At 36.3% G+C, this 20,398-nt stretch overlaps 1 protein-coding gene across 2 annotated transcripts in view; it reads left to right on the top strand.

The window, feature by feature from the left end:
* Lipi (lipase I) overlaps nucleotides 1-20,398 on the top strand; it is a 44,187-nt gene that overhangs the window by 6,618 nt on the left and 17,171 nt on the right. Inside the window, exons 2-7 of one of the 2 annotated variants that reach the window (XM_050148931.1) lie at nucleotides 4,689-4,736; nucleotides 7,261-7,646; nucleotides 9,567-9,675; nucleotides 11,504-11,605; nucleotides 16,816-16,905; nucleotides 17,863-18,030. In XM_050148931.1, the coding sequence (XP_050004888.1) occupies nucleotides 4,689-4,736; nucleotides 7,261-7,646; nucleotides 9,567-9,675; nucleotides 11,504-11,605; nucleotides 16,816-16,905; nucleotides 17,863-18,030 (903 nt within the window). The remainder of the gene's footprint in view (nucleotides 1-4,688; nucleotides 4,737-7,260; nucleotides 7,647-9,566; nucleotides 9,676-11,503; nucleotides 11,606-16,815; nucleotides 16,906-17,862; nucleotides 18,031-20,398) is intronic. The other variant, XM_050148932.1, reaches the window with a different exon arrangement.

The following is a 20,398-nucleotide window of genomic DNA, read 5'->3' on the forward strand; positions in this document are numbered from 1 at the left end:
CCCCCAATTAAGTCCCCCTCCCTCGTCAGCCCAAAGAGCAATCAGGGTTCCCTGCCCTGTGGGAAGTCCAAGGACCACCCACCTCCATCCAGGTCTAGTAAGGTGAGCATCCACGAAACTGTCTAGGCTCCCACGAAACCAATAAGTACAGTAGGATCAAAAACCCATTGCCATTGTTCTTGAGGTCTCAGTATTTACTATGCTTGTCTATATTGTAGTACTTCACTACTATTATTGCTTGGGAAGTAATGAATTACACAGACTACAACAACTCAGCTATTCATGTGTTTTTGATTGGCTTGTGGGTTCTTTCAGAAGTAGTTTGTTGTGAAAAGCATGGTACTATCAACTTGGATATACTTTTATGAGGACACATTTTCAGTTGTCAGTGTTAACATCTAGATATGAACTGTCAGGTTCCAATAAGGTACATACTTTCACTGTAAGAATTTTATCGACCTGTTTTCTAAATTATTGCATCATTTTTCCACTTCCTTCTACAGTCTAAATAGCTTTATATTCTCAATAATATTTCCCTGGCCATTAGTCTTTATCACTTACCATTTTGGTGTGTGTGTGTGTATGGCTTATTTTTTAATTTCCATATTTTAGATGGCTAATGATGAATCTTTGCTTGGGATACTTTGCCATTATATTGGATTTCTTTTGCCAAGTTGAACAAGACTGTTATTTTGTCTTTTTATATGCATAGTCCACACATACTCTTACATTTATATATAGTTTTTAGACACATGCTTTTCAGGTATACACATACTGAATATTAATATTCTTGTTAATGCGACTTAGGAAACAATCCTGTTTTATTAGGTAAAATAAATTTATTTTTCTCCTTTTCTTTAAACATGTATTTGTAGCTATTCATCAGAATCTGGTGAGTTCATCCATGGGTATATAAGTGAAGGAAATGTCTGCCTCTGTCCAGACATCGTTCAGTAGGGAGCGGTAGGATCCTCTAACCCATGCTTGACTGTTGATGGGTGAGTCTAGAGCAGGCTTTTGGAGGCTGAATCCTCTGTGTTCACAGCATGGTTACTTTGGGTGGCTTGCCCCAAAAACAGTATTTCATAGCCCTTCTCACTATCCTCTTGACTTATATTCTACCCATATGCTTTTTCTTACTGCTTCCTGCATATGAAGGGATGAGGTAAATGATCTATTTATGGCAAAGCACTCAACCATCACTTATTCTAAGTGCTGTGAGCTGTACTTCTGATTGAGTTTTGGAGTAGCATTAGCTTTTAGATATAAATATAGATGTTTGGAAACCACCCTGTCAATTTTTGCAAACAACTGTGGTAAGATCTCGTTTAGGGCCCAAGGATTGGGCCTGTGGATTTTGGACTGTGTTCATATTTTAGGCATGAATTCGTTCTTTTGAACTTGTCCTCCAATCCAGTTAAAGAGAACAGTCTTTTACCCCCATAACAGTCAAGCTATGATTTCTCAAGTGAATATATTTTTACTGGTAGATTGGTTTTGTTGTTCAGAGGGTTCACAATGGGGTAAAGAATGTCAATGGCTCCATTTCTTGTCAAGCAACTGTACAGCACTGCCTGTCACTATGAAATTGAGCCAGCAGGGAGGAAATTTACATAGAACTAACTTAATTTCTCCCTCTCTTGCATCCACTGAAATTTGGGAGCATTACCTAGTCTTACATGCTAATTCCCTCTTCCTTCTGAATCTCTCTCTCTCTCTCTCTCTCCCTCTCCCTCTCCCTCTCCCTCTCTCTCCCTCTCCCTCTCCCTCTCTCTCTCTCCTTTCTCTCTCTCTTCCAATTATTAAGGTACTTTTTCTCCCAGATTTTAAGGTACTTTCAATTTTTGGAGTTAAAAACAGAAATCTTGTGGTACCTTCAATTGAGGACTAATTTTCTATACTTCTCATTTACATTTTTATGAGGAAAAAAAGTTGGATGGACAAGAGTACAAGAATGACTTGTGATGTTAACTTTCTATGAAATTCTGCCATATAATATCCAAAGTTAAATTAATATCTGTTTTCACAATCACTCTCAGTATTTTAAATAAATTTCTATGAATTGTGTCTCTATGAATCGAACATTTTACTGAAGAATGACAACATCAGGCCTGGGGAGACAATTCAATGGCTAATGATTCTTAATTTGAAAGCATTAGGACCTGAGTTAGAATCCCCTGTCGCGAATTAGATTGGTATAAGTAACCAGGCTAGCTCAAGAGTAACAGGAATACTTTAATGGTTAAAGAGGGGAAACTTACACCATAAGAATGGGAGTTTTGAAATCCTATAGGTCCGTCGGGCACCGTGAAGAGAGCCCACACATGCATTCCCAGGTTTTTCTACCTGGGCTCTAGGTGGCCACACCCTAACTAGATGTGATTGGTTGAAACTATCAGTTGATAGTTTCCCTATCATCTCCCCTCTTTGTCTAAAAAAGATAGATCCAAACCCAATACAACTATATACAACAGGAACAGATACCAAATATAAAATTACAAACAGTAAACAATATTAAGGAAAGAACACATGACAAAATTTTTTACTAGACATTCTATTTCAAGGAGTCTAAATAATGTATTGAAATTAAATTTGGCTAAATCATGAGGAAAGTAACTACAGTTATCTAATCTTTAATTTAATACCATCAAAGATCTAAGAAGGGAAGCAATATTACTTGAGTAAACAGGAAGTGTAATTGAGAAACTTTCATATTGCACAACAAATGACAGAGACAACTGACCACCTGGGCAGTCACCCAAAGTCTCATTTGCAATATTGAAGCAACCAACTTTGTCTAAGGCCTAACATAACTGACATACCATTTTCAAAGGCAAGAAACTTTTCAAAACTATTTTACCCTGTCTTGGTAATATGACAGTCCTGTTTTATCCATTTATAGATACTTTGTATCTCTGTCAGTGGTTGAGGTATGGGCATTTCTTTGCCCAAAGGCCAGCTCTGCCATGAAGAAAGGCTCCAGGTGGAGTGTCTTTGGTGTTCAACATTCTCTCGGGAATAGATTGGTGTTGTCAGGATCGATTGTGTCTTATTACCACCGAACTCTAAGTTAGATTAAAGGCCATTTCCTACAGCTTTTTGAAGAGATTGAAGACTATCTATCTAAACTGAATATAATCTCTATGTACTGAAGAACATGATTAACCTAAATATAAATATAACAAATATAGATGACTATTGATCTATAATTCTCAATTTTTATCTAACTTAAAGATGAAGACAATAAACAATTGTGCAATAAATAAGAACAATGACCCTCAAATGTAAACAATGTATAAGTATCTTGATCAGAGGTAGTAGTGTACACTGCAATATGGTAAATATATATGTCAATACATAAACAATGTTTCAAATAGAGGTAGAAGCATACATGCATAGAATATTCAATATAATTTAACTATGTATCAAAATACAAGAATTGATGCCAATATAATTGTCTAAAAACAATAAGTCACAAATACCAATCTATTATCCCATCATACAATTATACCTTTTTTTTTTCCCAAGAAGATCCCTGAGCCTATAAAATTTCTCCCCCATCCCTCAACCATATACCAATTATAACCAACCCCTAAATGATGTCTTTAAAGCTGAGGGCAAACTTTGCTGGGAGAGGGGACGTCGTCCTCTAGAATTACTTCCAGCTGTTATGGGGGCGACGTTCTTCTTAGGGGATCCTGTGAAAGTAAATGATGGTTAATTTCCAAGATTAATATTTGGTCTGGTAAAACTGCAAATAGTCTCTGAGAATTTTGTGGAGGTCAGGCCAGAACGTTGTAAAAGATGTGCACCATTTCAGCTAACCAAGTTGGAATCGTCTTGTGCAGCTGGTACCCAAAAACAGGTTTTGTAGTAGCGCTAACAGCATCATGACGTCATATTAACCAGGTGGAGTTGTTGTTGTGGGGCCCCATCTTCTTCCTGGAAACTTCAAAGATTACTGCAGGGCGCCAAGTGACGCGAATTAGGTAGGTATGATAAGTAACCAGGCTAGCTCAAGAGTGACAGGAATACTTTAATGGTTAAAGAGGGGGGAACTATACACTATAAGTGTATATGGGAGTTCCAAAATCCAATAGGTCCGGCAGTCACCGCGAAAGTGCACCTGCATCCCTAGGTTTTTCTACCTGGGCTCTAGGTGGCCACACCCTAACTAGGTGTGATTGGTTGAAACTATCAGTTGATAGTTTCCCCATCAATCCCCAGTGCCCATGAAAACAGCTGGGAATACCTGTGAGTGTCTATAGCACCAGCAGGAAGAGCCAGAGACAAGTGGACCTTTAGAATTCCCCTTTACTGTTAATTTAGTGAAAATGACTAGCTTGTGGGTTTTTGAGCTATCCTGTCACAAGACAGTCACATTGAGTGTGGAAAAGAAAGGTTTCTGGTGCTTTGCAATGGTCTTCTCATAAATGCACACAGGGGTCTGTGCCAATACATTTATGTGCCCGCACCATGTGTACATACACACATGGTATCAATGAGTGTAACAATCACTTGTGAGTAGTAACTTACAGAATATGACCTTAGATTGTTAGTGCCCAATTATTCCCATTTAAAGTCTTCTCATTCTCTTTAATTCTATCCGTCTAATGAATTGTTTTAACAGGAAAGATTGATCTCATCACTATTCTCTTTGTAACCTGTTTTCTGTCTTGATATTTTAGGATATTTAAATTTGCCATCGAAAGGCAATGGAAGGTATAAAAATCTTGGTGAGTCTGATTGAGCGATTTTTCTCTACATTTTGGGGAGTTTGCTGAGTTTGAAAACCATGCTTTACAATTATGTCCTTAGTTAATGAAACAGGCCTTCTCTCTTCTCCCACCAAGTAACTCTCCTCAAGGAAGTAGCACGTTTAAATTTGTTTAAATTTCTCTGCACCTTTTGTCTTCATTCTCATCATAATTTTAACACCTCCTCTATTATGTGTTCCTGCAGAAAGAAATTTCCATATCTTATATGATTTTATAATTTGAATGTTTATTACACAATTGTATTTTTCCTTAATTGGAGTTTTAATTGTCCTTTTCTTTAACTGATACTGTTTTTTATAACTTCTAAAGTTTGCCTCAGTAGCTTCTTTCTCTTGCTTTTGAAATGACATTGTTTCCTTCTATTCTGAATAAGAATGCTTTAAAAATTAGCAATTAATGCTATACCTGGTAATAGATGCTATATTTTTCTGATGACTATTAGGATGTAGGTCTTTCCCCCTTATTTAAATAAAAGTTTTCTTACTAGTTAATTTCTTATTACTCCTTCTAGGACGAGGCAAAGTCTATCAGGGTTTGTAACCAAGCCGCTCTTTGGATTATCAGATTATATTTTGTGCTTGTCCACACTCGGTGATAAATGTGGCATGTAACATGAAGGGGCCCTGCTTGTTGTTAGGGTTTTTGTCCCACCTGGTACCCCACAACTGTTTAGCCACAAAGAAAACCACACATAGGTCTCCATAAATTATAAGCTGATTGGTCCATTAGCTCTAGCTTCTCATTGGCTAACTCTCACATCTTGATTTACCCATTTTTTGATTTATGTTAGCCATGTAGCTCAGTACCTTTTTTTTTCAGTGGAGCAGATCACATCCTGCTGTTTCAGTGGTCTAGGCAGGAGTGGGAGGAATCAGCGTCCTCCTTCCCAGAATTCTCCTGTTCTCATTACATCATTTCTACTTCCTGTCTGGTTTTCCCGCCTATACTTTCTGCCTGGCCAATCAGCGTTTATTTATAACATGATTGACAGAATACAGATTCTTTTGCACCAGTGGCAGATACGTATAACTCACACAATTTGTTCAGCACAGCAAGTTCATAGCCACCATGGAACTAAATGTTCCTCCTTATGTCTTCCTTTATCTCTGGCACTTACTGTGTATGCTGGATCAAAGGTCTTCTCGTTACATATCCATTGTTAACCTGGGAAAGTTGTGCAAGTGTTATAGCTCCTTGACTGGCTTCTTTCCTCCAAATTACTGTGACAATAATGCATCTGTATGCTCTAAGTTAGAATTATTATAAGTATTGTATCTTATGCACAATATTAAAATAGTATTTTTGTTCTTTTCTTCCTGTGGTCAATTTCTAAATTTTGAATTTCTGAGATGAAGTTTACTAATGCCTTTTAAGTATATGACAGGTACTAAAAAATTTACTTCCTAAATAGAGTTACCAGATTAATGTTCTAGATGTAGTACAAACTTATGCCCTCATTAAAATATTTTATACTTATGCTTATTCAATAATTCACAATTCAGGAAAGCTATGAAAAGCTAAACATAAAGCAGCCATTATATCACTGCCTTACAATGATTACTGCTATTGAACATTTCAGTTATTTCATTTTCTGGCTTATTTCTTTCTAGGATGAGCAGATGAGTAGATGAATAGATAGATGATGTACAGATAGTTATAGAAAGATAGATGATAATAGGTAGATAAAAATTTTTACTCCTTGTGCCACTGTGCAAAAGCCTGTGACTGATAACTTCAGAATTAATGCAGTTGTTTACTTTATTAATTTAAATCTTATCAAATACATAATTTTAATGCTAAAAAACTCCAAAACAACATTTTATCATTGCATTCTCTCAGCGTTCACTTATATGTATTTTGTATATATACACACATTCATTTTGTTGGGATGATTTTCTTCGCTTTCTCTGTCCTCTCTTCCTCTCCACTTTCTCTTCTTTTCAGGCTCTTGCTATGTCACCACGGCTAACCATGTCCTGGAGGTACTTCTGCCTCACGTTCCCAAGTGCTGGCATTATATGCCTTGGAAAGAATGTTTTCACTACTTTAAGTTTAAAAGCAAAACGATAGACTTTATTTTTATTTGTGTTAATATTGGTACTGGCAAGCTTAAGTTTTTTCTAATTAATAAGTACCCTTCTGTAAAGCTTTTGGGAGGATTCACAATCAGTTTGTGTGTCTTCACTGCTGATGTTTCCAGTGATTAGTAAAAGGCATGATTTCAGCCTGACACTTTCTATTTTATTTTAAAAGAGTGTTTGTCATTTTTAACCTATCACATTTGTTCATATTTGTTGTTATTTTTATTACTTCTAGCTCAGGGAGGCTTTCTGCTTGATCCAATGTAGGTTTTAGCATTGTAGCTGCTCAGTAGATCACATTAAAGTGCCAATAAAATAGAATTCTGTTCACTTGTACAATATTGCACCAATAAAACTGCAATGTTAGCCTAATACTCATACTGACTTTTCTTTCTTTACAGAGACTAATAGAAAATGCCTTGAATTCTCAAAATTAAATGCAATGTATTCCCTAAAAGATTTGTTTACCGGCAGTCTAAAGATAAGTCTGATGATGTATACAAGGTACAATTCAACCTGTGCAGAACCATTGTTTGGATCTAATAACTCGCTTAATGCCCGTTTCGACTTGTCAAAGAAAACGGTCTGGATTATTCATGGATTCAGACCACTGGGATCCACCCCAGTTTGGCTTTCGATGTTTACTGAGGCATTTTTGAAACAGGAAGATGTGAATCTCATTGTTGTAGACTGGAACCATGGTGCTACAACTTTCCTTTATAGAAGAGCTGTTACAAACACCAGAAAGGTGGCTGCAAGTTTGAGTGTGTCCATTCAAAATCTTTTGGTAAGTATGAAAATTTTAAAATATACATGCTACACAATATATGGGTTGCTATGTGACATCATAAAATTAAAACTTTTTCCATAAACATTTGAGACTTTATATTAGACATAGTGATTTTTTTGTAGTCATATTTTGTCTACTCTAAATAATTTTATATTTTAATTTTACATTTTTAATGTAAAAACCATTTTATTTTAAACAATTAAAAATTTAAGGCTCTTTTAAACCTTATCTATCCTGAATTCAGTGTAAATTAGTGATCTTATATGGGGAGTAGACATTATTGTAATCTCATTACATTTTTTAGTCATCATTGCTAAGAGCATTATTATTTTGAATTTCCAATTTTAAAAATATTGTGACCCAAGAGAGAAGTGGAGAAAATAATTGACAAGAAGATTGACAGTGTATAAAACTGAATAATTGACTTTTTCCTGAATTATAACTGTCTCTCACTGATAAACAGGAACTTCATAATGTAGCAAGTGCAAGTTAGGAAGAGAATTTAAGGAAAAGCCATGGTATTTTGCTTACAGAGGATTTATAGGAGCTGGGAGGAAAGTAGCCATAGTTTTGTGGTTTGGAGAAATACCCCTTCAGCTTTGCGGATATTGCTTTGAAAAATTTGAAGAACAAAATTGCTTTGTGCTGGCCAGGTCCCCCTCTAGCTCTCCAAGAGTAGTGAAAGTTCAACATCATTTTATGAGCCTTCAGACATCACTGTTTAGTGTGGACCATCACCAACTCCTATTAGCTCCCTGGGAGTCTGCTGGAAGATACACACATTCAGTGAACTCACAAAGCTAACTACCTGAGGCAGACAGATAGATGTTCACACATTGACTTTAGATTGTTTTTCTGTTCTATGTAGCCTGTAATCCTGGAACCCACCTTAAATCCAAGCACTTCATTTTAGCATTTCAAAAGTAATAGCATTTCAAAAGTTATACTTTTACCACTTCTATTAGGGGTCATTGATATACTCTGAAGGAAAAACAGAAGAATACTAGCATATATTTTGCAATCAAACTGATTCAGTCTCGTATCTCGTATCTTTCCATTTGAGACACTATAAAAAAAAAAAACACACAGTAAACTGGCTCTGCAAACATACCTGCAGACTAAGAGACCTAAGAGCAAGGGATTGGTGGATTCTGGGCTGGTAAGGCTCAGTTCCTGGTTCGTAGTTGGTGTCTTTTTTTTTTTTCTGTGGGAGACTCAAATAAGGTTCTTTGGATGTCCTTTATCAGGATATTAGCCTCATTCTTGAGAGTTCAAACTTTATAATATCACTTTTTCTAGTCTCTGCTCCATACACAGAACATTAAAGGTTAGGATTTTAGCATATTAATTTTCAGAGGCACAGAAATTCAGACATCACTGACTTAAAATACATCTTCATATGTAGCTTTGTACATGTCTTTGACTTCTGAACCTCTTTCCTTAGTAAATGGATGTTCATGAATATTGTTTAGTTAGTGTTTGATAGGTGACAGGCAGAGTTTTAAGTATCAGAATAGTTATGAATAACTCGAATGGCAAACAGGAATATTAAATAAAAACTTATAAAACACATGTTGAGGTACTTACCACAGAATAAACATTCGGTCATGCCTATTATTACTATTTGCTCATTAAAAGCCTTGATAATGAAGTATTAAATATCTCACTATACAGTATGGAAAATTAAAACTTAAATTCACAGCTGAATTTGAATGATGTTCCTGGAAACAAAAAAGAGAGAAATCAGACATTTCAGGATGCAAGCTGAACAAAGTTATCATCTTTTCAAAGTTGTAAGCCCCTTACTTATATCGCAGAAATGCGTGCAGTCAGAATGAACTTCAGAGTGTCAGTATATTAGGAATTATTTGTGATTTGCCAAAATTAAAATCATTGCATTGTATTTTTCAATTGCAGAACCATGGAGCATCTCTTGACAATTTTCATTTCATAGGTATGAGCTTAGGGGCTCATATTAGTGGTTTTGTAGGAAAACTATTTCACGGTCAACTTGGAAGAATCACAGGTAAAACTATCTTTTTTTCTTTTTGTAAAATTATCATTTAAGGACATTTTCCTCCTAGAGTTTATTCTGTTTAAAACCTAAAGACACTGCTGTTGACGGAGGCTGCTTGTTTGTTCCTGGCCACTCAGACCTGAAATGATTATGAAGAAACTATATTAATTAAAACACTACTTGGCCTATTAACTTAGGCTTCTTACTAACTAACTCTTACATCTTCAATTAACCCATTACTGGTAAGGTTCTGGGGCATCTCTCTTCTTCAGCAGCTACATGGCTACTCTCTCTCTCTACATCTTTGTTCAGATTTTCTGACTGGCTTTAATCTTTTAAGCCATTGACAGAAAGCAGCTTCTTTATTAACCAATGGCAATGAAACATATTCACAGCACACGGAAGGGAATCCCATATCACATTGCCACAAAATATATTCAAATATTACTTTGTATTGGATTGTTAATTCTTCCTTTGTGATTAAGGTAAACATGAAAATCAAGTATTATGTTTTTATAGCTTTATCTAAATGTCAAAAGCTACATGGGAAAAACTGATCCATCAAAAATCATTTATTTATTAGCCAAAAATATTAGCTATATAGTTCACTTTTATACACGCTGTCAGATTTTTAATTCTTTTAAACATTCACTGGAGTACTAGACAAATCAGCAATTGCTATTCAAATCTGAAACATTGTCATGGTCACTCAGATTCACACAGTAAATTTAACTGTTGTTAAAGGCAACAATGACATGATGCTTACAGAGATTTCCATCATGTGTCTACATCAGGTTTATTAAGCAATTATCCATATGCATATCGCTAAAATGTTATAGTGATTATTAATGAATTATTAATGAAGGATAACATTGTCTTAATAAAAATTTCATAAAAGAAAGGAGAGGTAGAGTTACTCATATTGATGCATATGCTTACTTGCCTATTCTTCTGCCACCACACTATTGCAAAAGTCTGAAAGACCAAAAATATAGGCTTCTTACATAAGAAAAATGTAGAGAAACAGAGGGTGGGGCATTATGTCAATTAGGCTAAATAAAATAGGACAATAGAAGAATGTGAAGTGAACAATAGTTAAAATAATATTAATTTATATATTAATGTGGGTAAAAGAACAACTTAAGAGAGTAAGGTTTTTTTTTTTTCCCTTCTGCTCCTTGGGTCTGGGAAACTAGACATCTCATCCTCCAGTGGATTTTATTCTATTTCCACCCCTTTGCTATCAGAAAGTCATGATCTGTGAATTTTAGTTTAGAATTAATCCTATAGAATAATATCCATATTTAATTGAATTTATAACATTTTTACTTAAGAATGTATAGGAAACTTTTAGGAGAGCTGACTACTAAGAAAATAGCAAATTTGTTCCATTCATTAACCTGAATAGCATTGATATCTAAAATGTATTTTAGACCTATAGGCAGTCACAGGATGAAGCCAGTAAGGCAAATAATTCAAGAGAGGTCCGGATGGTATTCATTAGCTCTTTTCCTCAATTAGGAGGGATATCTGTTACTATTAAATATAAAGTTTCATAAATTACTCTATCTGCTTCTTAGATAAAAATGCTAAAAATAGCTTAACAATATTCTGTTGAGACATATCTCCTGTTTTTAGACTAGCTATAAAGGTTGCCAATGAATATTTAAATAAAGAGGCACTTGCCATTTGTCAAATTTAATATCTTTAGATAGGCTTAGACATGTTTAAACTAAAACTGAAGATATTTGTATTTATAATTGACAATACAGCAAGTATAAAATAGAACAAAGTACTAAAACATTATTAGACTGATACTTCCTATTTTGTATTTCAGGTCTTGACCCAGCTGGACCAAATTTTTCTAGAAAACCAGCAGATAGCAGGTTAGATTACACTGATGCAAAGTTTGTGGATGTCATCCATACTGATACCAACGGTAAAATAATAAGTATTTATTAGTTTTGTGTTTAAAAGCAAAGTGTGGAATATAGATTCCTGATGAAGATGTTGTAAAATAAGGAAGCACTGTTTATAAAATGTTTGGGATTTAATGAGCTTTGGGTTTTGTTGTTGTTTGTTTGTCTGTGTTTTTGCAATGGTTTCTGGTATTGTTTGCCTTGTGTTTATTTATTATTACTATTTTTTTCTTATGTTCTTTTAAAAAACAACCTTTTTTATTTTACATACCAATCCCAGTTTCCTCTCCTTCCCTTCCTCTTTCTCTCTCCACCTTTCCCCTCCCCCAAACCCCAGCCCCACTACTCAGAGAGGTTAGGCCTCCCAAGGGTGTTTAAAAAGTCTCTCAAATCACTTGGGGCAGGACCGAGACCCTCTCGCTTGTATCGGAGCTGAGCAAGGTATCCCTCCATGGTTTCCATAAAGCCAGTTTATTACTAGGGATAAATACTGGTTGCATGGCTGGTGGTCCCACAAACTGCCCAAGCCTCACAACTGTCATCCACATTCGAAGGGCCTAGCTAGGTCCTATGCAGGTTTCCAAGCTGTCAGTCCAGAGTTATTGAACTCCCACTAGCAAGGATCAGAGTTGTTTCTGTGGGATTCCCCATTATGATCTTGACCCTTTTGCTCATATTATAGCTCCTCCTTTTTTTATGACTGGACTCTAGGAGCTTGGTCCAGTGCTTATCTGTGGATCTCTGCATCTGTTTCTATCAGTTACTAGGTGATGGTTTTATGATGACAATTAAGATAGTCATCTTTCTTTTGACTGAGAAAGGCAGTTAAAGCACTATCTCTCCTATTGCTTAGATTTTTGCCTGGGGTCATCCTGTGGATTCTTGGAAATTTCCCTAGTGCCAGGTTTCTTGCTAATCCCATAATATCTCCCTCTATCAGGACATCTGTTTCCTTGCTCTCCCTCTTTGTCCTTACCCCAACCTGACCTTCATGATCCCTCATGCTCTCCTCCCGACTCCCCTTATCCCCTATTCACGCTCCTTCGACCCTTCACCATTCCTCTTCCAAGCTCACAATTTACTAAGGAGATGTATTCTATTCCCCCTCTACGGGGGTATCCATGTATGTCTCTTTTAGAATTCTCCTTATTTACTGGCTTCTCTGGGGTTGTAGACCGAAGACTGGTGTAGGAGGAGGGGCCTTTTGTTGCTTCCTGTCTGCTCAGCCCTGAAATAATCACACAGAAACTGTAACAATTAAATCACTGCTTGGTCCATTAGCTCTAGCTTCTTATTGGCTAACTCTTACATATTAATTTAACCCATTTCTATCAATCTGTGTATTGCTATGTGGCTGTGGTTTACGGGCTAAATTTCCGGTAGGGCTACACGGCTTCTGTCTGACTCTGTCTACTTTTTACCAGCATTCAATATAGTTTTTCCTACCTACCTATGTTCTGCCCTGCTATAGGTCCAAAGCAGTTTCTTTATTCATTAATGGTAATCACAGCATACAGAGGGAAGTCCCACATCAGACTGATTATCCTTTGCTTTGTGTTTAATATCCACTTATGAGTGACTACATACCATGTTTGTCTTTCTGGGTCTGAGTTACCTCACTCAAGATATATTTTTTTTTAGTTCCATCTATTTGCCTGCAAATTTTAAGATGTCATTGTGTTTTTACCACTAAATAAAACTCCATTGTGTAAATATACCACATAGTCTTTATAAATTCTTTGGTTGAAGTGCATTGAGGTTCTGGCTATTATGAGTAATGCTACTATGAACATAGTTGAGCAATTGTCCTTGTGGTATGACTATGAATCCTTTGGGATGGAAATATGTCTCAACCATTAAAGGGTAGGCTCACAATCAAAAATTATGTGTTTAGGTTTTAAGAATTGTCATGTCATTGTATAAATTGAAATTTCATTTTAAAATAATCATCTTCATTTTATTGGCAGTCACTGACTTGATAATATTTCTTGCCCTGGTCTGATGTGGGATTACCCTCTATATGCTGTGAATACAATTGCTTAATGAATAAACCTGCTTTGGTCCTATAGCAGGGCAAAATAGAGCTAGGAGGAAAAACTAAGCAAATTGGTGGTCCAACACGTGCTGACTACATCCATGAAAACCTGAAAAAAAAACTTGGAAAGAAATTCTAGACACAAAAGAACAGAATTAAGAACGATTTCTTGGTAGCCATCATTTTTTTTTCCTGTTGGGCTCTGTTTGCAGGCAGAGAGTAGGGGCTCTGCGGATTCTTTAAGAGAGGTCTTCCTGACTCAGCGGTAGCAGCAAACACTGTGTGGCTCTTTTAAGAAGGCTTCATGGTTCTGCTAGTTACAGGAACAGCTCTGGCTCTTTCAGGAGGCCAAGCACTTGAGTGGGGTTTTGGGCTCAGGTGCTTGTATGCTAGCTCCAGGTAAGGAGGAAAGGAACTGAGAGCATGCATGCTACTCAGTACCCTGGCCTGGGCTCGGGTCTGCTAGGAGTGCACAGGCAGGAGAGCATGGAGGATTCCCACGGCCGTTCACAGAGACATTCCCAGGCTGAGAAGTGCACTGCATGGCGGATTTAGCTTATACAGAGATTAAAAGGGTTTGTATGCTGCACAGTGCTACCCAGAGTTGAGGTGGTGAGCGTGGTTCACACCCAGCAGTCCCAGAGCGGGCAGTAATGTTCCTCTGCCTTACTGGAAGCCTGAGAGAGGCAGAGCCAGCATTCAGGGTCTCTGTGACTAAGATGCTTACCATTTTAAAGCGTTCCTGGTCAAAATGATTATAGATACACAATAAAGACAGATTCAGACAGAAATAAATAGGTCATAGTGTGTTTAAAAATGTATGTAGACTTGGGAGAGAGAAGAAGAGTATAATTATAAAAAGAAGTAAATAATTTCAAAAAATAAAACAAAGTCTTTAAAGAGGCAGAGTACAGACAGTCATAGATGAAAGGAGTAAAGAAAAATAAGCCACGTAAAGATGGAATATACACAGATAGTCTGGATTATGTATATTGTTGTGCTTTCTTTGAAATTTTTGACTGGGAATGAGGTGGTAAGCTAAACATACATACATACATACATAAAGGTATCTTGACTTCAAAATTTGGGTCTAAGGATATGTTGCTTTGGAAAAGAGGTTCTGATTTTGTTTCCACAGAGGATGAGAACCTGTGGATTCCTTCCAGACTAATGTGGTTCAATGAAACAAGACCCCCTGAAAGGTCTGTGTAAACCTGCAAAATTACTTTGCCCAACAAAAAACAGGAAGCCGTTTGAAGAGAACTACACCCAAATTCCCTAAATGCCTGTTGATAAACATTTGTTTACGTTTATAAGGGGGATATGCTATAGAGATGAATACTTTTCATTGATATGGATCTTGGTCTGTTGATAAATTTAAGGTCACTTTGTTATATGTATATTTCTGCTCTTGATTAAAGTATTGTGTTTGTGCAATTCATTTAAAAAAAGTAACTTATAGTTAAAAATACAGATTAATAGATAGTCATTTATAATAGTCAAAATTGTAGTCATGTTAGTTAGGTATTTATATATACAGAGATATATTTCAGATGGGTAAATATTCTCCAAATCTTTCAAAGATGTGCAGAATATGGCATTTAAAATGTTTTAAGAGCTTAGGACTTTTCATGACAGTGAGACACATCTGCTCCTGGCAGTACCAGTCTACTTCAAGAGGAAACTGGGAATTGAAGAATCTCCTTATAGACTTTGCTAGTCATTTTGGCAAGAAATTGCTATTGCCTGGACTGCTTAAATGTATGCTGTATGAACTGGACATGCAGAACCCACAGAAAAATTACTGCTGAACATTCCATAAGATAGGATGGTCCTTCAGTGTACCTACTTCACAGAGGAAACTACCAGACATTCTGCATGAATGAAAGCAACTGATGGATTTTGCCATTACAAGGCAGAACAGATCTTCAAATTTCCTGCCTCATGGAAAAGTCAGCTGGATACTATGGGCCTGTAGGCTGAAGATGTTACAGAAGAACTTTGGGTAACTGAACAGGCAGTGAGGTATCTCTGTCAATTCTAGAGTTTTGGAAGTTGCTTACAATGCACTTCTAGGGTCTTTGATGAAGTTGAGGAATAGATAGTTATAGTTTCCCTTAGGTAAGATAAAAGATAAAGTAGATATAAATATTTGAACTCTATTTTTTTTCTTGAAACCTGTTTTGTTGTATGTAATCTTGCTATGTTAAAGTTAAAACTTTTCTTTTTATTTAGACAAAAAAGGGGAGGGGATGTGGGATTCCAATCTATATGCTGTGAATATCATTTGTTAATGAATAAAGTTGCTTTAGTCCTATAGCAGGGCAGAATAGAGCTAGGTGGGAAAACTAAGGTAAGGAGAAAATATATGGAGTCAAACAAACACTATGTAGCTGCTCCAGGAGACAGACATGCCAGAACCTTGCTGGTAAACCATGAGTCTTGTGGTAAAATATAAATTAATAGAAATAAGTTAATTTAAGATGTAAGTGCTAGCTGGAAATAATCTTAAGGTATTGGCCAAGAAGTATTACAAATAATATAGTTTCTGTGTGATTATTTGGTGTCTGGGCCACTGGGAACAAATGAATAGTCTCGGCCAACAATAGTCAATGCTGCTATTTATGTTTCTATTCATTTTCCTCTTGTGATGTATACCAACTGGAGCTGAGCACAACTTTAAAACCACAGAGAAAGACTGTTTTTCTATAAGGAGAGAATAATTTCTCTATTGATTTTAATTGTCTTTATAACATTGTTGGTAACACTGGTTAGAAAATATTGGATAAATTCATTAGAAAAATTACTGAAAATGCCCTGAGCCTTTTTTGATTGAATGGATGAGTTTATTAAGTTGAAAGAAAGAGAGCAGGGCGGCGGGGGGGAGGGTGGCAGAGTTAGGTTGCATAGCAGGTTCTAAGGTAGTTTGGGATATTGCTTATATTCATATCTCAAAAAAAAGAAGAAGAAAGAGGAGAATTAGGAAGGGAAGCAGGAAGGAAGGGGAAGAGAGGAGGAGAGAGACAGAAGATAGCTTTGCTGAAAGCAGAAGAAACTAACAAAGTTAAAACTTGCATTTGTCAATGATACAAATTTCTGAAGAGTAAGTTTATTGGATGTTAACAGATTTTGTTATATACAACTGCTCAAACAACATTTTATGCTTTTTAATTTTATGGGTGCTTTCCCCCCCAGGATTAGGCATTGTAGAGCCATTGGGACATATAGATTTTTACCCAAACGGAGGAAAACAACAGCCAGGTTGTCCTACAAACCTTTTTTCAGGTACATTAAAAGTACTTTCATTCTTTTTCCTTTTATTGAAAATAGACTTTTTCAGATGATATATTCTGAGTACAGTTATACATGATTCAAAATGATATGACAAAATAGCTTAACATTTTGCTATCATAATCTATAGGTAATATTCATATCATATTTTTCGCTAATGACATAGAATAGTTTTTGACAAGATATAATTTAAATTTATACAATTTAATACACATAGGTTACTAACATATACTATATTTAGTAGTGGATGAGGACTCTTTTTATGTGGTTTTAACAATTTTAGTTCATCATTTTAAGCACAAACAGGAATTCAAATTCATCTAGAAAACATATATAGCAAAATATCTTAGAATTTGAGTTTGCTCCCACAATCTAGCACTTATGATGAACATATTACCACATATACACAGATTTTTCAACCGTGACCACTTGGTTGTACCATACATGTAGTAATGAATGGCCTCTGACTGTGGAATCTAGCTCACTTCGGCACCAAGGTAGGTTAACACATTGTCAAATGCCACCATGGCTAGAGAAGTTCAAACTAATGGAAACATGTATGAAAGATTGGAAGAGGGAAGTGAGATCAGCGAGTTGTAACATCACTTGTTTTCAGAGACATGTTTTACAATGGATCAAATGTTTAGGGGTATAGAGTTAGAAAGGAAAGACACTATAATAGTAATAGTATAATTGTAGCCGTGCACTTGTGTAGCCTGTTAAATTTAAACAGCCATGCTTTACATTTATTACTTTATGCAAATGTCTTACTTATTTCATGAGAAATCATGCCCAATTTAAGATTTTAATCGGTTGATATGTAACTATTTTGTGGTCAATGCTTTGCATGTAAAAGAAACACAGAATTTAATATAACTTAATGGTCAGTATTTCTCTAATTCTCTTGAACTTGACTATATAGTTGTTTTGCTTGTTTTTCTCACCCTTAAGGAGTTAATTACATAAAATGTGACCATCAGAGAGCAGTTTACTTGTTCCTTGCATCTTTTGAAACAAACTGCAGTTTTGTCTCATTTCCTTGTTCCTCCTACGAAGATTACAAGAATGGTTTATGTTTGGACTGTGGGACCCTTCCCAAAGACTCCTGTCCTAGGCTTGGTAAGGGAACTTATATTTACTAAAATTTTTTTTGAACATGAGTAACATCACTGGGGTAGTATTTTAGACTGGAGGCTAACTTGTGATTTATAAAATCTGCTAATATATTATGGTTTGGCAGAAATTATCAATGGAGATATCATTAGATTTAGATTATATATTTCCTACCATTTTTCCTAAGGAATTTGTCAACCCCTCTTCCTAGGCATACAGGCAGAGATTTCTACATTCCACATTCTTTTTCTTTTAATAGGAAATCTTAGGCCCAAGTGAAGAGATGTGCATCATAGCTAGCTTCACATTTGGTCTCAGCAGGTAGTCAAAAATTGCACGTGATTCATGCTTTCAATATCAGTAAGACATAGCAAGGATATTTACACTGGCATCTTTTGAAAATGAAAGTCAGCCAATGGAAAATACAGAAAAACAATAGATTCCACAAGAAGATAGGATTAAGTAGGAGGAGGTAAAGAGGATTAGGGAATGTCAATATACGATATATTATATATCAAATATATTTATAGTTATTATACATATGAATAAAATGTGAATGAATAAACAAGTAAATAATGTGTTCAAGTAAAAATAAAAAAAATAGAGCTTTAAAGAATTTCAGACACTGTTCAGTATTTTCCAAAGAAAATACTAGGTCTCAGCATGGTGTAAACATATCAATATATGGTCAGTATTATGGAAGGGTTTTCCTGAAATGTTTGCATGGTCAAAGCATCTCTAGGCATGGGACTGAAATGAACCCAGTGCATCAAGCTTTATTCAACCTTACTGAATGCAAATGGAGCATCGCTCTATGAAGCATGATCCATCCAGGATTTGTCAAATCCCCATTTCCATACATTTCTTCTGTCCACAAGACCTATAAGTAAAAAATTTCGTGTAATTCTCCCAATTAGGGAAATTTACTTATACTTCTAGATGGGATTGCTTTTCTGGTGGCATCATTTTTCCATCTGTGAGTCAAGGCAACTATATAGATTACTTAAGAGCACAAGGTTGAGCTGAAGTTAAAAATTCTGAAATTTAAGTTTTCTCTCTGTTATATGAACATTCAAAAGTTTTGAGGTAGATATAAAGAGGCATTTGGCATTATTTAATATGTTACTAATTTAGTATTCAGTATGCACAAATATAAGAAATACATTCAAAACATAGGATTTATTTTTTTAATTTTTATTTATTTATTTATTGAAAAAATTTCTGCCTCCTCCCCGCCTCCCATCTCCCTCTCCCTCCTTCCACTCCTCTCCCCCCCACTCCTCTCTCCCTCTCCCTCATCTCTTCCTCTCTCCACACTCCATTCCCCCTCCCTCTGGAGTCTGAAGAGCAGTCTGGATTCCCTGCCCTGTGGGAAGTCCAAGGTCCTCTCTCCTCCATCCAGGTCCAGGAAGGTGAGCATCCAAACAGGCTAGGCTCCCACAAAACCAGTTCATGCAGTAGGATTAAAACCCAGTGCCATTGCCCTTGGCTTCTCATCAGCCCTCATTGTCTGCCATGTTCAGAGTCCGGTTTCATCCCATGCTTTTTCAGTCCCAGTCCAGCTGACCTTGGTAAGCTCCCAATAGATCAGCCTCACTGTCACAGTGGGTGGGTGCACCCTTCGCGGCCCTGACTTCCTTGCTCATGTTTTCCCTCCTTCTGCTCCTCATTTGGACCTTGGGCGCTCAGTCCAGTGCTCCAATGTGGGTCTCTGTCTCTATCTCCATCCATCGCCAGATGAAGGTTCTATGGTGATATGCAAGATATTCATCAGTATGGCTATAGGATAGGGACATTTCAGGAACCCTCTCATCAAATACCCAAAGAACTAGCTGGGGACATCTACCTGGACACCTGGGAGCCCCTCTAGAGTCAAGTCTCTTGCCAGCCCTAAGATGGCTCCCTTAATTAGGATATATATTTCTCTGCTCCCATATCCACCCTTCCTTTATCCCGCAAAAACTGGGAACTTGGGGGTGGGACGGGATGGGGGTAAGGGGAAATGGGGTGAGAAAAGTGAGAAGGGGAGAAGACATAGGATTTATATATGTATTTATATTATTTATATGCTTATGTATTATGGCATAATACAATATTGTAGCTGTAGGATAATTTTAAGTCTTCATTCATGGAACTAAACTGCATGTTAAAATTTTATGCAACTCACTTATTCTGGTGAATTTGCTAAAAAGAGTTAAGCAAAAACTTCTGAATATCTAATTGTATAAAATTGATACAAGTGTATCTCAGTTATACTAATTATGTCAGGATCTGATAGAACTTCCAGGGGGTGTAGTGATTTTTGTGAATCTTGACTGTGAGCTACTTTAAAAAATATTGTAAAGCATCTTACATATTTCCAGCATACATTTTA

The sequence above is a fragment of the Alexandromys fortis genome, unplaced genomic scaffold (assembly GCF_014885135.2).
Source record: "Alexandromys fortis isolate MF-2015 unplaced genomic scaffold, M_Fortis_MF-2015_v1.1 scaffold_4, whole genome shotgun sequence".
NCBI classification, from domain to species: Eukaryota; Metazoa; Chordata; class Mammalia; order Rodentia; family Cricetidae; genus Alexandromys; species Alexandromys fortis.